Here is a 15,293-nt window from a genome sequence, read left to right on the forward strand (position 1 = left end):
AACCCCCCCCAAAAAAATTATGAAAGTAATAACTCACTGGAGGGTATTATGCTGAGTGAAGTAAGCCAGTCGGAGAAGGACAAACATTATATGTTCTCATTCATTTGGGGAATATAAATAATAGTGAAAGGGAATATAAGGGAAGGGGGAAGAAATGTGTGGGAAATATCAGAAAGGGAGACAGAACGTAAAGACTGCTAACTCTGGGAAACGAACTAGGGGTGGTGGAAGGGGAGGAGGGCGGGGGGTGGGAGTGAATGGGTGACGGGCACTGGGGGTTATTCTGTATGTTAGTAAATTGAACACCAATAAAAAATAAATTAAAAAAAAAAAAGAAAGTAATAACTCAGAAGGTACGCATGTACTATAGTCCCCCCTTATCTGCAGGGACTATGTTCCAAGAACCCTAGTGGATGCCTGAAACCATGGATAGTACTGAAGCCTCTATGTTTTTTCCTATACATATATACTTACGATATAGTTTAATTTATAAATTAGGCACAGATGAACAATAATTCAATAATTATAAAAAGTATACTGCGATAAGTTATATAAATACGGTCTCTCAAAATTTTATTGTACTATACTCATAGATCTTATGATGATGTGAAGTGTTAAAATGCACATGTGATGAAATGAAGTAAGATGAATGACATAGGCATTGTGATGCACCATTAAGCTACTACTGACCTAGAAAGTTACTACTACTAAGAAAAAGTCAGAGAAGAATAACCTGCTTTCAAACCATGGTTGACTGTGGATAACAAACTGCAGAAACTGAAATCACTGATAAAAAGGGACTAGTGTAACAGATTCCACTCCCGTGTACAGAGTACACTTTTAAGACCCATGAAGAAACTACACCACAATGCATTATACACAAAACTTCCTTGGGGGGGAGCGGGGGGGGGGGGCAGGAAATAAAAGTTTAGTTACCATCTAAGAAATTAAATCTATCACTACACTTACTCTGCTACTAGCATACAATCAAGATAAAAGTCTAAAAGTAACCGGGGCACCTGGGTGGCTCAGTTGCTTAAGCATCTGTCTTCAGCTCAGGTCAAGATTGTGGAGTCCTGAGATTCAGCCTTGTGCCTTGGGCTCCTTGCTCAGCAGAGTCTGCTGCTGCTCCCTTTCCCACTACCCCTCCACCACACCCCACTTGTAATTTCTTTCTCACGTTATTCTCTCTCTCTCAAATAATCTTTTAAATTAAAAAAAAAAAGTAACCAAAAATAAATGCAAGTTTGAATTTTCAAAGTATGCAACATGGATGGGTGGCTTAATAGTCATCTCTTGGCATTTAACAGCATTGAGTGGGATGGTCTCTAATATCAAAACCCTGGCATAAAGGTAAAATGTATAAACTCATTAAATGACAATCTGCAATTTGCTATGAGTATTAAAAGGTTTTCTAAGTACTTATCCCAATACCACTCTCTCTATAAATACTTATTAAATGAAAGAGTTAAGGTCATCTTACATATGGTTACTTATTATCTTTCCAAAATCTAACTTCATTATGTCATTCTCCTCTGCCTGAAATCATCTAATGGCTCCCAAGTACTATCAGAACGCTTTAGCATTGTAACCAAGGTTCTCCATGATACACTTCTCTCACATTATTGATTATTCACTCACTCCACAAATATTTACTGAGCACTGATTATAAGACAAGCATTATTTTAGCCTTAAGATGATGGCTCAGAGCAAGTGTGATGATAGTAGATGATAAAACAGACTGAATTCTAAAGCTACTCTGAAGGCAGAGCCAATGAGATTTCCTGATAGACTGATGAGATATGAAACACAAGAAAAAAATAATGCTTCCAAGATTTTTGGCCTAAGCAAGTAGGATGAAGCTACAATTAAGAGGGATTATTCTTCACTAAAACCCTGTATTATACATATAGTGAAAAGAAAGCGCTTTCCTAAATGCATCTATGTTTTTATAAAGTTACCCTTTTCTAAACTCCCAGAATACCAATTTACCATTATTACTGTATTCACAGCCTTGTATTTAATGTCCTGCGATTGAATTCTTGTCTGCATTCTAAGGGCAAGTACTAAATTTTATCTTTAAACCCCCAAAACCGGGATCCCTGGGTGGCGCAGCGGTTTGGCGCCTGCCTTTGGCCCAGGGCGCGATCCTGGAGACCCGGGATCGAATCCCACATCGGGCTCCCGGTGCTTGGAGCCTGCTTCTCCCTCTGCCTATGTCTCTGCCTCTCTCTCTCTCTCTCTCTCTCTCTGTGACTATCATAAATAATAAATAAAAGAAAAAAAAAATTTAAAAAAAAAAGACTATTGTTTAAACCCCCAAAACCAAGAACAGCCTGGTTTGTCTCTCTATAACGCTTCAATAAATGAATAAATGATCTTTGGAAATGAAGACATCTTTTAAGAAGAAAAAATCTTTACTTCCAAAAACTGGTAATGATATATTGGGGGGAAAAACATCCCTGAGTCTCCTAGGCCTGTCTCTTATTTCTTCTGAACAAACTAGAAATCAAATGCTGTGTTTCATGCTACACAAGGTCACTCTTCTCACAGAGTTCTAAGGCTAAGAGTCTGGTGATACAATAAGAACATAAAGGTATTAATGCCACTCTCAAAAGAGTTGAGGAAATTTCAAATAGATTTCATGTTTGAGTTTGATCACAAAAGCAAAATACAATTTTTCTCATTCCTTGGAAAGATAGGCTTTTGAACCAATATGAAGTTTATATACCTTTGATATAAAAGGGTTTGGAATTAAATCAAAGTAATAGGGATCCAACAAAAGAGAAGAACACAATCGAATAAAACAGAACTAAGTTACAGAGAAATCATTCAGAAGATGCAGAGGAAGAGAGTAGGTTGGGTAGAATCTGGGTAGAATCAAGAAGACTGAGGAAGCAAATGGATGAAGTCTTTATGAAATAGATTATCAGTCTTCAAGGTTTCTGGATTCTAGCAATGGTTGTGTCATTCTGTAGACAAGGAATATTAGAGGAATCATATTTCACGAGAAAAAATTAATTGTAAAATGTGATGTTACACTTGAAGCAAATAATTTAAACCAGTAGGCTTTTACATTGTAAATTGCTTGGATGCTAAGTAATAGCAAGAACAACTGTTAGAACTTTGATCAATTATGTACTGACTTGAAATTGTTATCTCATGTGTTATGTTGGGTCTATCTTATCTCTATCCTAGACTAGAAGTCCCTTAAGGTCAAGGGCCATATTTTCCTATTATTTTACCTCCCTTCTTATCCATTCACATAATATTGCTCACAGAGTGGGTATAAATCTAAATTCTGTTAAGAATCTATGAAGTTGGGGATCCCTGGGTAGCTCAGCGGTTTAGTGCCTGCCTTTGGCCCAGGGCCTGATCCTGGAGTCCTGGGATCAAGTCCCATGTCAGGCTCCCTGCATGGAGCCTGCTTCTCCCTCTGCCTGTGTCTCTGCCCCACCCCCACCCCTCTCTCTCTCTCTCTCTCTCTCTCTCTCTCTATATATATATATATATATATCATGAATAAATAAAATCTAAAAAAAGAATATATGAAGTTTAGAGATCAAGAGATCATTCTAGTCACCATCGTTCTCAACTTTCTCTGCAGCTAAAAAAATTTAAAAATTCATAAGAATGCTATATTAAGCAATTTATTAAACCTAATCAAAATATTTAAAACTTAAGTAATAATGCTAACCTGGAGAGCATGTTTCATTTTGTGATATAACTTCAGACTCATCTTTTTCACCAGAAAGATCCTCTTCATCAGAGAGGACCAAAAAGGCTTCTTTTGGCAAACTCTCACTGCTTTCTTGTTTAGATGGTGAACCAAAAGAACCTTCCATCTTCTCTTCCAAATCTGGATTGGTCTCATCAATTGGAAGGAGAGAAGTTTTAGAAAAGCAAGTAAGTTCATCTTCAGCAGGTGCAAGCTTTTCCAAAATAGGAATAATTTCATCTGTCTCCATAGAATCTGTATTTTCCAAGATAATTTCATTTTTGTCATCTTTTATAATATTTTCACTAATGGTTTCTACAAGGTCTGCAGAATTTTCATCTTCATTCTTTTCACTTTGGTCAATTTCCATACTGCTGGAGATAGCCTCCTCTCTAAGAGCAGGTTCTGTGACAGCATCTTCTTTTACCTTCTTTTCATTCTCAGGAGGTAGATCTGAACAAATAACTGTATCATCTGTTTCTAGGGTTTCTTCATCAGCATCAATATTACTATCAGCTTTATTTTTCTCATCCAATGAGAAAATTTGGTCTAACTTTTCATCATCCCCATTTTTTTCAAGAAAATCATCACCTTTATTGCTACTAAGCTCTGTACTGTCAGTTTCAGGAACAGGTTCACAAACTGGTACAGAAGCTGGTTCAAAGGTGGGATCAGAGGTTAGTTCATCAGAAGTGGGTTCATCAGAGGCCAGATCACCAGAGGTTGGATCACCAGAGGCTAGATCACCAGAAGCCAGATCACCAGAGGGTGGATCATCAGAGGCCAATGCTCCAGAGGACAGATCACCAGAGGCTGAATCACCAGAGGCTGGATCACTGGAGATCGGTTCACCAGAGACTGATTCATCAGGGACTGACTCACCAGACACCAATTCACCAGAGAATGGCTCACTGGAAACTGTTTCACCAGAGACTATTTCACCAGAGGTGATATCACCAGAGGTGGGATCGCCAGAGGTGGGATCACCAGAGGCAAGATCACTAGAGGTGGCATCACCAAAGGTTAATACTTCAGAAGCCAGATCTTCAGGGGTTGAATCTCCAGATGCTGGATCTCCCATAGCCAGATCAACAGAGGCTGGCTCATCAGAAGCTGGTTCAGCAGTCAGTTTACAAACTAGTTCAGGAGCTATATTATTAGTAGACAAAGGTTCATGCTTTAAATCATCATCCTGCTTGTTTTTTACATTAACATTTAAGGTACAGGACGTTTCTTTCCATTCTGATTTACTTTTTTCAGGGTCAAAACAAAGCTCTTCAATGCCATTCACCTCTTCTTTGTCATTAATATAATCCATATTTTCCAAAGGTGAGGTTGGGTCCAAATCTCCATTTTCATGGTTGCCATTTAACAGCTTAACATCAGCTTTCAACAGTTCTTCTTTGACCTTGTACACTGCTTCAAGTTGCTGACGATCACTCACTCTCATTGTTTTTCGAGCCTTAAAGACTTTTTTCTGAGGTTCTTCTATACTATCCATTTTGAATCTTTAAAAAGAGAAAGAGAGAGAGTTTAATAATTGAAACAGAAGCCACCTAATCATAGATGAACTGCAAACTGATCTTAACAAGCAAGTAGGCCTTAATGTAATTTTGAAATAATGACATATAGAAAGCATAATAATCCTTGCTATGTGTTAATTTTCATATTAATTGGGCTTATGTAATGTAAAATTGATGACAGGTATGAACCATACATAGAAGATCAATCATCATGAAGTACTAAAAAAAAAAAAAAAAAAAAAAAAGACTAGCTTTTTTGGGAGGACAGCAAGAGTCAGTCTTTAGAGCCACTCTTGGAGCCGAACTGTAACGTCCCCTCTTCCTCCACTTCCCATTTTGCAAACAATTAAGGCCATTCATCCCATTAAAAAAGAAAAGAAAAGAAAAAACAAGACAAGAAAGGAAAAGAAAGAGAAAGAAAGAAAAAGAAAGAAAGAAAGAAAGAAAGAAAGAAAGAAAGAAAGAAAGAAAGAAAGAAGAAAGAGAGAGAAAGGAAAAAGTGACTAGTTTCTAGTTTTCTCAGTAAGCTAATGAATTCAGAATCTAGAGGATATAGTAGCATAAAAAAAGTAAATGCAGTAAAAAAGTAGATGGAGAAAGAAAAATAAAAGTATGAGAGACCAAAAGCAGTAGAGGAATGGGAAAGAGATATACAAATAAGGAAAAAAAGAAAGGAAAATTAAGGAAAGATGGCATTTGCAATCAGGCATATCTAAATTAACAGTACTATAAATATATTTACAAAAGATTACCATCCAAAAATTGCTAAGATAATTCTCAACAGGAAACATTCACATATCATATATTTGCAAATAATGTATCTAAGAGACTTGCATCTAAAAAATATAAAATACTATTACAACTGAATAACAACAAAAATAACCCAACTTTAAATGGACAAAGTAACTGGGGTGCCTGGGTGGCTCAGTCATTAAGCACCTGACTCTTAATTTCAACTCAGGTCATATCAGGGGTGTGGAATCAAGCAGGGAGTCTACATGAAAAGTCTGCTTGAGGTTCTCTCTCCCTTTCCCTTTCCTCTGCTTCTCCCCACCCACCTGTGCTCAAGGGAACACAGATCCGTGCACGTGTGTGCATGCTCTCTCAATTTTTTTTTAAACAGACCAAGTAATTGAATAGACGTTTCTCTAAAAGATATACCAATTGCCAATAAACCAATGCTAATAAAACACTAAAAAATGAAAAGATGCTCAACATTACTAGTCATCAGAGAAATATAAATCAAACTGCAATGAAATAACACTTCATATACACCAGAATGGCTATAATCAAAGAGAATAATGAGTATTGGTAAAGACACAGACAAACTGGAACCCTCACACAATGCTTGTGGGATTATAAAATGGTACAGCTGCTCTGGAAAAGTCTGGGAGTTCTGCATCATGCTAAACGTTAACCATTAATTTTCTATATTTCCTCTTTTGCAATACACATAAAGCTATAAATTTCCCTTTTAATGTTGCTTTAGCTGCATTGCATATTTTGATGTGTTACATCTTCATTGTTGCTCTGCTAAAATATTTTCTAATTTCTCTTGTGATTTATTCTTTCACATGTTATTTAAAAGTTGCTTTAGGGGATCCCTGGGTGGCGCAGCGGTTTGGCGCCTGCCTTTGGCCCAGGGCGCGATCCTGGAGACCCGGGATCGAATCCCACGTCGGGCTCCGGTGCATGGAGCCTGCTTCTCCCTCTGCCTGTGTCTCTGCCTCTCTCTCTCTCTCTCTGTGACTATCATAAATAAATAAAAATTAAAAAAAAAATTAAAAAATTTAAAAAAAAAAAAAAAAAGTTGCTTTAAAAAGGCATATATTATGAGTATGTGAAGCTCATTAAAAAAAATACAAGGTTGGTTTCATTTTTTAAAAAATGAAGCAATGTAGATTATAAGTGAGTCATGAAGCATTATGGCTTTCTTTCAGGCCCAACCAAGGTGTCCATCTGATAAAATATATTATTTTCATATTACAATGTCTCGGAATGTAATCTTATTTAGACAGAATCTTTGCAAAGGTAAACAAGATAAAGTAACATCATTAGGGTGGGCCCTAATCCACTATGGTTGGTATCCTTATAAAAAGGGGGAAATCTGGATATAGATATGCACACAGAGAGCCATGGAAAAACTGGAGTTTGGCTATTGCCAAGTCACAGCTAAGAGACAGGTCTGAAATAGGTCCTTCCTTAATCCCTGCATGGCCCTGGATTGCCTTCATTTCAAACTTTTAGCATCTAGAACTATGAGACAGTAAATTCCCTACTTAAGTAAAATAAGTAAGTAAGTAAGTAAATAAATAAATAAATAAATAAATTTCAAGCAATGAATTCAAAATTCATTGCATAAACAGAACAGAGGATGAAAATAAACACAAGATCATATCTAAAGATACAGTACATTCATTTGACAAAATTCAACACTGACTCATAATTAAAACTCTCAGGAAACTAATAGAAGAAAACAAATGTAATAAAGTTATCTACAAAAAAGAAAACTACAGATATAATACTTAATGGTAAATCAAGATCAGAACCAAGACAAGGATATTCCCTAATACCATTTCTATGTTAACATCTAGCCAGTGCAGTAAGGCAAGCAAAAGATGCAAGGGTTTCATCCTGGAGAAAACGTCACTAGTCTATAATGGAATAAAACGGAAGTCTTTTATGCACTCAGATATACAGGAAGCAAGGATATTGCTTTCACACTGGATATTTACCTGTAGGAATGATGGTTGCATACACTTGCTCTGGCTGCGGGGGGTGGGGGGAGGGCTCGGAGAAGCAGCCTCTGACATCTGGGAACTTAATCTAAGGCTCACAGCTAGACCTCATTGTTACAAAATTGACTTGAAGCCATGTTGTTCTCCTTTTGAACATAACATCACCTCAATGTTCACATTAGACAAGTTCAATGTGCAACCTATAAAATATCAAACCTCTCTCTCTCTGACTAAATAAGCATGGCTACTTTGTTTTTAGTCAGTTACAGCTTTATTTCTGTCCTCCCTTACAGGTAAGATTTATTGAGATAACCAAGCATAGAATTGCTCCTACTTTCTGATAGCCCCCAATCCAAAGTAAAGCTCTATTTCCTCAAACTCTCCCCCAAATAACCCGATCTCTACTATATTAAACCCATAGCCTTGTTTCTAATATCCTCTTATTGACTGATGTGCCTCAGTTTCCCCCATGATAAGCATTCTTCCTCACTGCAACAAATAATAAATCCAACATGTTCAATTACACATCTGATTCTGGTGTTCCATTGTTCTCTTTGGCTGAAAGGCATAAAACAAAGCCTAGCCTATTTGTTAGAGGCCAATACAGCCTAAGAACCTATCACTTTGTTACAGTACTTCTAGAATGTGGTACAATCTGCATTCATTTGCTCACTTTAAGCTAATTACTTACAATATATTTCTTAGTCTTCCTAGTATTTTAATTATGGAACTCAGTAAAACTATTCAGAAAAATTATCTTTCAATTGAACAGAAACTTCAATGCAAAATTATCATAGGCACTATTTTAAGGGCTATTCATTATAGTATACCATTTAAACTTCAAGTTTTTTCCCACCCACCATCCATTCCAAACTTATACTCACTGAAAATTTTTCTACAAAGAAGATGCAATGCAAATTTTGTAGTCACTTTTTCTTGCTGACTCCAAAGATAGAAATAATTAAATTTATAGCATAAGGAGTATGACTACCTTTTAAATATTTTAAATACTGAACTGCAATTCTTTTGGCCTCTGATCTCATAATAGTCCCATTGCTCAGCTGTTATATGGAAGCTGACAGTTACTGACAGGTACATTAATAGAAAGCATTTCCTCTTTAAAAAAAAAAAAAGTAAGTCTATTTTCATAATTTTTAGCAACTCCTTTAAGAACATAAATTCAGCAGAAAGAAATATGGATTTCAATTCCAGCTCTCCCATGTATTTACTATGGCACCAGGCAAGTTTCCTAATTTTAGTTCAGCTATCTTAGAGAGGGAATATCACTAACAGTACCTGCCACAGAAGTTGTAGTCATGATTAAATGAGATTCTATACATTAAGCACTTAGAAACCAGCGAACACTCAATAATGTTATCATGATTGTCTATGTATAAGAATATTTTCAGACATAAATTAGAGAATCTGAGACAAATTTCTCTTAAATATTTCTGGTATTTTGTAGAGAAGTTAGATAATTTAACATGCAAACATGACTTTAAAAAATTGCCACCATGAAATAACACTTAATAAAAATAAATATCATTCAAGCAAGCTGGTTTTACGAATTAAATCGCCATTCAATTCAGTAATAACAAAGTACTGTACAAAGAATTACAAAATAACTACCATCTATACCCACAAGGGAGCACACTACAGCCATTTACCACATCTTTTATGGGTTCTAAGTATAATGAAAAACAGACAAAGCATAAGGAAGTAGCATGAACAACCAGTTCAAACTAGTTCAGCCATATCTGTACAAACCAATCAGCAGTAACTTTTTTAAAAATCTATTTTGCATAAAGAAAGTATATTTAGGAAAGATACACATTAGAAAAGGGTATGTTACCTGCAAACAAGTCTCCATGGCTGTACTACTGGAACAATACATTTCTAAGGATCATTTTAATACGTCATCTGGAACTGAGATGCCATTCACAAAACTATTCTACAAAAGAAAAACTACTTTTTTAGGTTGCAACACTAAAATGATGAAGTTTTCATGACTATAATTCATATAATCATATAGTTCATATAGAAAATGTCTGCCATATCTAGAAGTAAATGTGTAAAACATAAGCTTTCTCTAGAAAATATTTTTTCATGAAGAAGATAATCAAAAAACTGTTTTTAGGTCCCTATTCTGTGTATTCAGATTCAAGAGCTCTGAGATAATATCAGCACTAATAAAATCTTTTTCTACAGCATTATAAAGGGTTTTTCACCTTTACCAAAGGAATTTATATTGAAATACCCAAGAAGGGTATGTTATCTGTAAATAAGTACCTATAGCTTGGAATTTTTTTCAGATTTTGGGTAAATTATTTTTTAAGGAAAGCCCAATGAGCCTCTTCTTTTTTTAAGTGAAAACATTTTCTTCTCTGCTTCATCCCTCTTCCACCTAAAACTTTTATTCTTTTTTCTAGCAAAGAGATCATAGCTATGAAACAACAAAGGGAAGTATTACCAAAAGCTGTAATGTCTTAGCCTACAATCTGCCTGCTCAAAAAGCTCAAGAATTTAAGTGGCTGTTCAAGAGCTGCTCACAAACTCAGCCAATCAGTAGCCAGCATCCTGATTCCTGCCCAGCAACAGGAGACAGACAATAAGGTCAGAGAAACATAGTTAAAACCTGGATCCGAAATACGTTAGTGAGGTTCTTTGTCTAATATAAGTAATCTAGAACATATAAGCATAAAATCTAAATCCATATGATACACATTTAATATATCACATAAATAAATAAATAAAAATTTACAACTTTTATGCTATTTCAATTTATCTTCCTTTAAATATCCATGAGTGTTTCCAGAAATATAAATCAACTCCCTAACTGGAGAAATAAGTCAAACATGGACAATACATAATAAGAATACACTTCTCACCCCATGGATAAGAATCTGCAAAATTCCAATGTAAATTTCTTTTTTAAAAAATCCACAGTTTAACATTTATAAAACATTTGTAACTAAAAATTCAGCAATACCTTAAATGCAAATAATAAGATTATTTTCATACCCACCTATCACTGTTGTTACAGGTTTCTGATTCCAAAAATTAATAGTATTCTGGACCCAAAGGTTTACTACATACAGCATCATAAAGTGTTTTGTTGTCTACTGCACCGAACTGACTTCGTTTGATTCATCTAATGAGATTAAAATGTCTGACTCTTGACAATTTATATTAAGTGTTGTAAGTACAGCTACTATATCTTTTTCTCCTTAACTGCCTTGCCTTTCACAGCAGGTTATGAGCTCTCCCCTTTTGAAGCAATAAAGCAAATGTGTGGATTACAACAGTAAATATTCATGTAAATTGAATGGAAATTTTTCCTACACTACATATTCTACAGTCCTTTAAACATAAAATTATAAAATAAAAATAGGAAATCTGTCATCTGAATATATTTTTTTCTCAAATTCACTACCTATCAGATTTTCTTAGTAAACAAGTTTTAAAAATAAACCTCATTCTTTTCTCCTTCAGTTACAGATGAACCCTGTAATTTTTCAAACATACCCAAGAGGGAGCTTGCTGCAGCCATACTCTTAGTTTATATAATCTCCCCATAGGAAAAATAAATCAGCAGCTGCTTCAGTACTTCGTCCTGTGAGAGAACTGAAATTCACCGTCTGATTGGCTCAAAGCCGTAGTTGTCTAAAACCAATCAGACATCAGCATCACAAACCTTGCCCAGCAACAAGGGAAGCAGATGAGGGCAAGTACTCTACTAAGAATCCAAACGGTATGAAAATAAAGGTGAACGTTTATATTGAAACTTTTTGATGAAACTGAAACATATTCATAAGATACTCCAAGATTTACAGGTTAAGTAATAAGTCTACAGGAGGGTTTCTTTGATGAATAAACAAGGATCTGTACTACCGCTTTCCAAGAACAGTTAACAAAACAATAGGAAGTACCTGGATTGTTAAAACACACGCAGTCACACACAAACACTATCCTCATTCAAAGTTATGGATACCTGATGAAGTGTACTTAAAAATAAAACTTAGCACAAACTTGCAAAACGTGAAGCAAAGCCATTTAAGTGGACTTGACATTTTTAGCTTTGACATAAGCACTCCAAGGACACTCTGGCTGTTAAATGGCATTAGTGTAACATTATTCCAAATAATGGGATGCTGGAAATAATTTTTATTCAAATTTGAGTTTTCATTAAATGGCTTAAATAAATATTGGTCAATAGGACTAATAATAGCTTACTCTTAATCACTTTATGCTCATGACTCCTAGCCTCTTTAGAAACATAGCTCTGCTACTTGATTCTTTAAGAACCCATTCTCCATTGAGAAGTGTGTGATTTTATTTCACACACTCGTATTTTACTTGAGAATTCTGTAACAGTCCTGAAAATAAAATCATGAAGAATATGCAGTATGTTGCAAAATAAGTATTTAACTCTGCTTTACTGTTTACTACCCCTTAATGAGACCAGTAAACCTGATAATGCAATGATCCATCCACTTTGATACATATCTGCACAAATTTAGTATAAAGACTTCCTACATTTTTATCTTAAAAACTGGATAACATCTCTGTTAATAATTTTCCTAAAACTTTAAACATAAGCACTACTCTCCCTACTTCCATTTAAAATCCTATAAAGATTTTCATCATGTTTCCACATTCCCTTGCTTTCTATAGGTTTTCTCCCCCAGTCACTCACAAAGCACTGGCAATATTTACTTAAGGACCCAGAATCCTCTGTGGTTCACAATTCTTCAGTTCTACTAATGCTATTGTTCTTCTCTCGATTGCATAAAAATACCTTCATTAGCTATCTTACCGTCTTTTAAAAAATATCGATCGGTGAACTCTAACACTTATTCAGTAAAGTATTAAGTGATCATAATATTTGACACCTCAACAAAGAATCCCTTCTGCCTGTCATCAACCCTACAAATATCAGCTGGAGTATCAAAATGTGGAATGAAATATCCCCACACTAAATTTTTAGAAGATGATCAACAACAAAAGAAACAGGGAATTTCTGTACCATCAATTTCTTGGACAAAATAAGATCAAATCATGCTCTTGCAATTTTGGTTACAATAAAACTAGAATGGTCACTGGAGTCTAACTTGTTACATTCACTGCCATGTTTTGAGAAATTCTAGGGTAGTCTACATGAAAAAATGCAAGATGCCCTAAAATCACTTCTCCAAGTATATTTCTGGGACCATTCTGTTATATAGGCAAATTAAAACTAATCGACCTGATCTAACAAATCCAATTTTGGAATACATTTATCAAATTACACCCCCTTAGAAAATTAGCCAGTTACCCATCAGGTCCCTATCCACCAGCTTGGCCCACTCCCAAACTCTACCAACTATGCAGGTAACAGTGAAGTTACAGAAGTAACTTCAGTTAAAATTCAGGAATTTAAACAAGTCCAAATGTAATTTTCACAGTTTGCTTGGGTGAATTAAAAAACTCCCAGAATGATTTATGAGAAGTTTAAAGATGTATAATCCTTCAAATGCCAGGAAACAGCTCTAACTTTTCTTATCAACCTAACCTAAGGAGAAAGAATAAAAGCTTACTTTGTTTATTAGCCAGCTTCCAGGAAATAATTTTGGGGCAACAATACCCGCCCTGAAAAATCTTACTGGCTCAGAACATTCTTCTTTCTAGGTAATAGGCTGAAAGAGCAGCACCCTCACACACTAGGTCTTGTGGCAAAGGGAAAAGACCCCAATGACAGACCCATACAATATACCAGGGTTTTAAAGCTATCTCTTAGACACAGTATATGCCACTTTCATTCATAGTCTGTTGGTTAAAACCACAGTAGACATTAAGGGGGTGGAGAAGTAAAAAGCAACCACTGGAAAACACTTCATGTCTCATGGCAAAAGGCATAAATATATAATCTAAGATCTTACAGGAAGAAATAATAATAGTGAAATATCATATAATCTACCACGTTTTAAAAATACGTAATTATACAAAGCTTGGCCTACCAAGGATTTTTTTTTCTACCAAGGATTTCTAAACTAACAAAACTGGATCTACTCAATGTCTGTTCTAACATTAGCATAACAGTTGAAATAGGATATATCACCCTAACCGTCTAGATTTCAGGTTGCTCAAGTGTAAAACTGAGATCAGACCAAATGCTTGCTAAATTCCATTCTAGCTCAAAGTTTATATAACTTTACAAACGTCTAGTTATACTGCTCTTTTGTAATTAATTTTTCATTATAAAATAGTGTGAACATGCAAAATTCTGATATAACAACTATGTGTGTACTCATCACCCAGGTAAGACACAAAACAATTAGGGAAAAAAAACAAAGCCCTCTATATAACACTACCAGACAGCATGCTCCTCCTTCTCCATCCCTAACTCCTTAACACAAGTTAAACATAATCTTGAATTCGATGCTTATTATATTTAGGCATGACTTACACTTTTTCTATATTATAAATTCCTCTTTTTGTTAACTAAACAATATATCTTAAAGGTAAAAAAGACACTGATATTTATCCAGGGGCAAATACATGTCAGACACTATACCAAGTCATAGTCTTTTCTCATTTATTTGACAACTTACATACATTCACATCTACATATGATCTGAATGAATACACCAATAACCATGCTGCTAACACACATTTCTTTACACAGTAATTTTAACATGGTAGGGTCAACCAGACACCCAATTCAGTACCAAGTTGTTTTTATTAGCATATATGCCCTTCTTATACATTTTATCCTTTAAATTTTGTTACCACAGAGTGTTCTAGAATGTTAAGCAATAAACAACAGATAATCCTTGATTAGTACAGGTGTGAACTGCATGGGTCGATTTATATGCAAAATTTTTACAGTACAGTACTGTAAATTTTTTCCCTTATTTTCTTAATATTTCCTTTTCTCTAGCTTTACTATAAAAATAAAGTATATGATACATGCAACATATAAAATATGTCCTAACTGACTGCTAATGTTATCAGAAAAGCTTCCAGTAAATAGTAGACTATTAGTTAAGTTTTAGGGAAGTCAAAGTTATATGCAAATTTTTTACTGCATTAGGAATTGTCACCCTATCAACCATATTGTTCAAGAGTAAACTGTATTATGGTATTTGCCATAACTTCCTTCTCTATCACTTTGAAAATGGAGAAGTCATTCAATATAATTCCTAAAGACTATCCACAGAGTAAATGCAACCTGCAGACTAGTTCATATATTAGCTACATTAATACTACTACCAGGATCCTATATACTCGATTATCTTTTAAAAGTAACTTAGCCATAAGTCATCTCAGCAAATA

General features: G+C 35.0%; 1 protein-coding gene across 25 annotated transcripts in view; it reads right to left on the reverse strand.

Moving 5' to 3' along the window:
• Positions 1–15,293, reverse strand: part of ATF7IP (activating transcription factor 7 interacting protein) — a 112,287-nt gene that overhangs the window by 52,831 nt on the left and 44,163 nt on the right. For 10 of the 25 annotated variants that reach the window (XM_072798935.1, XM_072798928.1, XM_072798932.1 and 7 more), the window contains one exon: positions 3,698–5,226. In XM_072798935.1, the coding sequence (XP_072655036.1) occupies positions 3,698–5,219 (1,522 nt within the window). In that variant the 5' untranslated portion in view covers positions 5,220–5,226. Of the gene's footprint in view, positions 1–3,697; positions 5,227–9,831; positions 9,931–10,449; positions 10,470–11,004; positions 12,289–15,293 lie in introns of those variants that run through there. The other 15 variants (XM_072798929.1, XM_072798918.1, XM_072798936.1 and 12 more) reach the window with 7 other exon arrangements.

This window comes from Canis lupus, chromosome 25 (assembly GCF_048164855.1).
Source record: "Canis lupus baileyi chromosome 25, mCanLup2.hap1, whole genome shotgun sequence".
In the NCBI taxonomy this organism is placed as follows: Eukaryota; Metazoa; Chordata; class Mammalia; order Carnivora; family Canidae; genus Canis; species Canis lupus.